The following is a 6,799-nucleotide window of genomic DNA, read 5'->3' as shown; positions in this document are numbered from 1 at the left end:
AAAATATGTCTGTGTATGTTTGATATTTGAATGTTTTGAATTTTAGACTTGAATATGTTTGAAAATATGTTCGTGTATGTTTGATATTTGAATGTTTTGAATTTAGGCTTGGATATGTTTTAAAAAACATAGGTATGCACGAGCATACATCATGCAGCTTATTGGAGGGTTTTTGTTCGCTGATAAGTCAAATACTCTAGTGCATCTCATGTTCCTCCCACTACTGTTTGATTTCGAGTACGCTAGTACGTACTCGTAGGGTGGTGCATGTCTTGCATGGTTGTATGGAGAACTTTATCAGGCTACCAATGCACAAACGTTTGGAAATAGCGGGGCCACTGATACTACTACAAGTATGGGCTTATGACAGATTTCCAATTATAGAACCAAAAGTCCAGTTACAGGCCCCAGATCATCGTCCACTTAGTGCTAGGTATTATTTCATTTATATATTTATTTCGTTACCATTTTATGTAAGAATATAAATTAATTGTATTTTTTATAATTTTAGATGGAGTGGTATATTAGCTGTCTCTGAACAGTCAGCAAATATGTTGCTCGTGTACTGAAAAATATTTGACAGACTGATGCACAATCAGGTAGCAAATGTATATATAAATGAATATTTAAAACATTTTAGATGTATACTTATTTTTTTTTTTGTCAGATTATTTGGACGCCATACACATAACAAATTTGGTCATCCTTACCTGATTATTGTCGTGATGATAAAGACATCTGGTTGACTGTTATATGCTTCCATATAGTAGAGTGGTATCATCCAGATCGTGTGTTGAGACAGTTCGGTCTGCAACAAACATACCTTCGTTGTCCTATACACTTCCAGCATTACACCAGATCGATTTGAGAAGTAAGCACGACCAAGACTGGCGTCAAATCCATGCGGAATATATATCCTACTGGCATGGACGACATGATCGTTGTGCACATGGAGAATTAACAAATGGGCCAGCTATATCAGATAACTACTTTTCTTGGTACAATTCAATCATGAGATGATTTATCATACCTGACGACGCTTATTATTATTGCATGATAAGAGATTTAAAATCAGACATTTTCCATAAATATGATATGAATATTGTTTAATATTTATTTTTTTGATTGTACAGAATAATTTTATCGGAGATGTACAACAATATTCAGTGCAGAACAACTTATCAGACTTGGGTTCAATGTGTCAGCAAATATTGGTTAACATAGAAGGTATTATTCAACAAACAAAACGACTCAATATTGCTGACACCGATCGAAGACGTATTCATCGTAGATGACGACAATAGGGTGAACCTAATTTAGAGGGACACGAAGATAACCCCATGAGGGGTAAGGGCCAGGGGGATCGTTTTTAAATTTTATGTAAACTTTCATTTTCAAATTGTAAATTAAAGGACTAATTGTAAATTTTCTTTAATATCATGACTTTTTTTTTAATACGAGTGCAAGATAATTATATTTTCATTGTAAATTAAATATATAAGTAAGTTTAATAATGAAGGAAAATGTGGACCCGTTCTTAAAGTCTTAATATTGTTGTACATCTCTAATTAAAAAAATAATAATTAGTTAACACACTTTTTTTAAAAAAAAAAAGAAAAAAGAAAAACAAATCGTGGACCGGGTCCACGAGTTTCCATGCGACCGGTCAACCAGTCAACCAATGTGGTGGTGACTGGATTAAACTATATCCCCGTACACGAGTTTGCCACATGGCAATTGTGTACCCCGTATACGATTTCACATCCCTAATTTTGTTAATAGTTTCGACAAACACTTATTTTTAAAAATACTTTCAATCAATCATATTTTTGTCAATATATATTAAAATAATTTTATTTTAAAAAAAATTCTCGAATTGTGCAAAAAAAAAAAAAAAAAAAAAAAAGAAGAAAAAGAAAAAACGTCAAAATGGAATATCATTGTGAAATCAAATTGTCCCATTCTAGGAAAAAAAATTAACAAAAGTCGAGTTGGGAAAGGATGGGAAGAAGTGAAGAACCTTGTGAAGATGGTGGAAAAGGAGGGATGATAGTCTTAAAAGAGCCCACGAAAGTTGATCTTATTCTTCATCAATCCAGCCGCCAGGAGTTGGTAAGATAATCTTTAAAAACACGCCTTTGTCGTAAAGCCGTCTGATTTGGGAATTGGAGTTCATTTGTTTTAGAATTCTCGAGAAATAAATCTGTGTCTGCAAATTCCTCGCAGTTGAATCGCTCCATTTTTTGATCGGCTAAGCGAGTAAGAGGTAGACGAAAATGGGAGTAGCTGCGAAAATCGCACCCTCAATGCTATCCTCTGATTTTGCTAATTTAGCTTCGGAGGCTGAACGAATGCTTAAATTTGGTGCGGATTGGCTTCACATGGATATTATGGTACCTACACGCCCTATATTTCTGATTTTGTTGAATTGTCAATTGGGTAATACCTTTTGATTCTTGCACCCATTTAGTTTAGTTTCATAACCCAATAATTTGATCCTAGTTTTTGCCTTTTCTTAGTCTTGATTTCCCACCATTTACCTCTCATCTAGTTTAATTGGTTCATAATCTATTTCACTTTACTTGTTTGAATCATATGGTTCATCTATACTTTCTGAGTTTTAATGAAATTTTATCTATGCTATTATAGTACTCTATAGTACTAGTGGGATTGTTTTACCTTAACTAATGAGTTATCTTTGCTGTTAATATCTTTTCCAATTTAACATCTTTTGAAATGAATAGTAAAATTGTTATAATCCTGTTTAAAGAACGTGTCTTACTTTCTTGCTAATTGGTTTGTGAGAGCATAGAGAAAGGCGCATGGTGATGTATAATTCAATTAGTGATATTATCTTGACATGCTTGCAAATTTTGAGATGTGCTAGAGTTGATGAGGTTGTATAAACTGCAATTTCTTTGCACACTTGCTGACAAATTTGCCTGGCATCACATCTGATATCTCTTGTTGCTTTATTTGCAGGATGGGTAGGTTCATTCTTTGCTGATATCACGCTCCTGTTGAACTGCAATGTGCTTCATGTCAATGGGTTTGATATTGTGGTTAATTTTACACCTGGTCACTTGTTAAATATAGGATTGAATTTTCCTCAAAATAACTTGACGTTGACCTGTGTGGTGTTGATTGCTTGTAGCATCTACTTCCTTGCCAAATGCCTGCTTATCTGAAAATAATTGCTAAAGTAACCTATGAAATATGTAGTTTTATTTGTTGATTTTATTATTTTTAAAGTAAATAAAATAAAAATCACTGCCGTCTCCTTCATTTGGCCTTTTCATTTGAAGCTCTCTTTTTTTCCCTCCAAAACATTTGGAGGAACTTGGAAATGGAACCAAGCGGAAGATATTTAGCGTTACTAGTCTAGCAATGGGGATGGGGAAAATGATGATGAAAATTTATTTAGTAAGAATGGCTTTTAATTTTTAGGTGCCTGCATTAGCTTATTTTCATGATTTTTGTGGTCCTTTTGTTGTTGAAAGACTCATGTTACTAGGAACTTGGTTTGTCTTAAATACTAAATCCTTTAGCTTCTTTATTTCGTTTTTTCATATTTATTTTTCTTATTATATCTATCAATATTTGTATGTATACATCTTTTAATTATCATGCTCTTCACCGTATTAAATTTTTTGGTTTTCTTGCATCTTGTGCTTAAGCCCAAGAAGGTTATTGCATGTTAGTATTCTGGTTAAATAAAACATTGTTCTTGTTTACCTTCTACTGGACCAAGTTCATATCATACTTTTTCAACAATTCAGTTATAAGGTCCTTCTTACGTTCTTGCTCCTGAATCTCGATTCAAATAGCTTGGCATTTTAGTTTTATGTTTGCACCATTTCTCATCCCAACGTTTCACCTCTGTCGATTTATCCTTCGATTCTTATCAATTTCATCCTTTCTAATGTTTAGATCCCCGATAATCGTTCTATTTTAGGGTTTGACTTATGATTTCATTATTTGCCTTTTTATGTTAATTGTTCAACATTCACCACATTCTCTCTGCTGCTATCTTTTTTAAATGGAAAGAAATTTGGGGTTGGAAACTAAAAAAGTCTTGGCCCCTACCCAGAATCACCTATTTGTGATTTAATTGGTAAATGGTCCAATGTAGTTCTTTCCTTGATTCCCATGCGTTTTGAAACTTTCACAGGTATTGCAAGTCCTCAAAAACTCATCCCATAGAGAATGGATAGGATTGTTCCTCAGTTGACCATTCAATTTGACCAATATATAGTTGGATCTTTTTGTAGACTAAGATCCTCCATTTTTGTCCCACCTAATCAGAATTCCCTTGAAACACTGAAAGATTCAAGGAAAGCCCAGCCAGTGTCCATTGCGCTCCGAAGTCACTCCACCAAGTTTCCTATCCATATTCTCGACCTCTACTTCTTGGAAGAACATGTATTTGACATTTTCATTTTTATGAGTGTCTCTAGGTGTGTGTGTGTGTGTATAAGTTTACCTTAAAGTTTCCATGTCATACCATATATGTTGGCTTTGGTTATCTATTTCAATCTGTAATGTAATCGCCTAATTGGAATCCTATCATTTTCTTGGTGTGTTAAGGAACTGCTAAGCTAATAATAATCAGAAGATGGGTCTGCATTTTTTTTTTCCTGAAACTGTTTTAGTTTTTACCCAGTCATTTCTTGACCTTTCTACATTCTTCAGTTTAAAATTAACGACCTGTGAAAACTTCTAATTATTTAGAAAATCACAAACATTTTAAAAATAAATCGACATGGTGGCCCCATGAAAATCTATCCATTGTCATTTGGTTGAATTCACCTTGTAACAGGTTTATGCATCATTTCTCGGTGGTGTGATTTGTGCATCATCTGGTTTACACAATTTGGCTTGCTTTTCTAATTCTCCAAGTTTTGAATTGGTTTATTTCTTGTGCCTAGCTGGTAAAGTGATATATTTTTTTTGTTTATGCATTCACCACAGGCACTTTGTCCCAAATCTGACAATTGGTGCTCCAGTCATCGAAAGTTTAAGGAAACATACGAAGTAACGTAGCACTAACCACTTTTCTTTTTCGTCCACCCCCCACCCCCCCCATGTGTTGTAATGGCCAATTGTTTGATCTTCATGACATTACCTTGACTTAATGAGGAATTAATTTCTTGTCTTGCAGGGCATATCTTGATTGCCACCTCATGGTTACAAATCCTCTTGATTACATTGAACCCTTGGCAAAAGCTGGTGCCTCGGGCTTTACATTTCATGTTGAAGTATCCAAAGGTACATTGTGTTTGGGCTTCAGATTTGTTCTACTTTTGTTGCATCAAAGTTGTTTAAGTTTCCTTTCCCCCTTCTCTTGTAGACAATTGGCAGCAACTAATCCATGAAATTAAGTCAAAGGGCATGAAATCAGGGGTGGCGCTAAAACCTGGAACACCCATTGAAGAAGTTTATCCTTTGGTATGCAATTGATCTTTTCATCTTCTCCCCCAATTTCATATCCTTCATTTACGAGAATGTTATATTTCATCGATATTGTATAATATCCTATTCATCTAATATAGCCTGCAAAGTGCTTATGGTTTTATGCAAATGCTGCTGCATCAAAATTTTATAATTGTTATTTAGTGCTTGTTCTTTCTTCAATTTCAGGTAGAAAGTGAAAATCCTGTGGAAATGGTCCTTGTTATGACAGTCGAACCTGGTTTTGGTGGCCAAAAGTTCATGCCAGAAACGATGGATAAGGTTCCATTACTTCGACATTCTCAATATTTCTTGAGCATTGTTTGATTGGCTTTTCTTCTTGGATCTCGCTACTGATTTTAACTTATTCAGGTACGGAATTTAAGGCAGAGGTACCCATCTCTTGACATTGAGGTCTCTCTCTCTCTCTCTCCATATTAATACCTTTCAGTTTTCTGCAACCTTAATGAATTTTTCTTGAGATTCTTGGGTACCTCAGAAAGTATCCTAAAGCTATCAAAACTCTGCGTTTGCTGAAGTGGAGATTAAAAAAGTCACTCCCAGTTAGTGTTAGAATTTATTCACATTAATTTTAACTTTGGCTGTATCCTTTCTCGGGTTAAGTATTTGATATAAGAAATCACTCTTTTCTGATACAAACATGGTTCCAGTCACCGGTCTTTTAAGCCCTCGTAAAATTTTCCCATGATAAAATGATGTGTTCAAAAGATCAAAGCAATCTAGCTAGTAGACTTTGGATGCAATCTTTGTATGTTACCAGGATTGTGCAAACTCTATGCAGCCGCAGCGTACTCATTGCAGTTCTCGATGTACAGATGGCCGTATGAGGGATGGTTTCTGATTGGTCATTTTTGCTTTGGTGGGCAGGTGGATGGCGGGTTAGGACCTTCAACCATAGATGTAGCGGCTTCAGCTGGGGCAAACTGCATCGTTGCAGGAAGTTCGGTGTTTGGAGCTCCGGAGCCTTCAAAAGTTATATCCATTCTGAGGAAAAGTGTTGAGGATGCCCAGCAGAACTCTTGATCCTTTAACAAGCTTCAAGAATCCGCCATCAGATCTTGTTTCACTTTTTTTTCAAACCATATGGGATATTTTAGATTGACAGAAGTTGATTTGAATCAAATGGTGTCGGTATAATCCAAACTACCATATGGTTTGTGAGTCCACAATAAATCGCTAGTAGAAGCAGAGAGGGTGAACACGTTGATTTATATTTTGTATTTGTTTTTGCTTCTAGTGGAAAACTTTATGTATGCTTTCTATGTAATAAGATGATTTTCATATGAAGTACAAAGAGTTAAAAAAGAGAGCTCAACTTTTATATTGA

The 6,799-nt window shown here is 35.0% G+C and overlaps 1 protein-coding gene across 3 annotated transcripts; it reads left to right on the top strand.

Annotated features, from left to right (window-relative positions):
* The first annotated feature begins 1,955 nt into the window (after positions 1-1,955).
* LOC120075441 (Aldolase-type TIM barrel family protein) lies at positions 1,956-6,799 on the top strand. 3 transcript variants are annotated; one of them, XM_090312661.1, is made up of 9 exons: positions 1,956-2,112; positions 2,227-2,393; positions 2,983-3,062; positions 4,972-5,034; positions 5,162-5,268; positions 5,351-5,448; positions 5,641-5,733; positions 5,824-5,865; positions 6,340-6,799. In XM_090312661.1, exons 3-9 carry the CDS (start codon positions 3,031-3,033, stop codon positions 6,493-6,495), a joined length of 591 nt encoding a protein of 196 aa, XP_090168787.1. In that variant the 5' UTR covers positions 1,956-2,112; positions 2,227-2,393; positions 2,983-3,030; the 3' UTR covers positions 6,496-6,799. The 3 variants fall into 3 exon arrangements, with proteins under 3 accessions (XP_090168787.1, XP_090168788.1, XP_090168789.1); XM_090312662.1 differs by lacking the exon at positions 5,824-5,865; XM_090312663.1 differs by lacking the exon at positions 1,956-2,112 and having other exon boundaries at positions 2,983-3,049.

The sequence above is a fragment of the Benincasa hispida genome, chromosome 4, assembly GCF_027475165.1.
Source record: "Benincasa hispida cultivar pf3 chromosome 4, pf3_genome.v1.1, whole genome shotgun sequence".
In the NCBI taxonomy this organism is placed as follows: Eukaryota; Viridiplantae; Streptophyta; class Magnoliopsida; order Cucurbitales; family Cucurbitaceae; genus Benincasa; species Benincasa hispida.
Note: the sequence above shows the minus strand (reverse complement) of the source record. Positions and strands in the feature narration are given on the sequence as shown.

Excerpts from the sequence above, each read along its gene's own strand:
- LOC120075441 (XM_090312661.1), top strand. The coding sequence starts at position 3,031 with ATGTGCTTCATGTCAATGGGTTTGATATTGTG. Across the intron at positions 5,269-5,350 it reads TCATGTTGAAGTATCCAAAG|ACAATTGGCAGCAACTAATC; the intron begins GTACATTGTGTT and ends CTTCTCTTGTAG. Across the intron at positions 5,734-5,823 it reads TGCCAGAAACGATGGATAAG|GTACGGAATTTAAGGCAGAG; the intron begins GTTCCATTACTT and ends TAACTTATTCAG.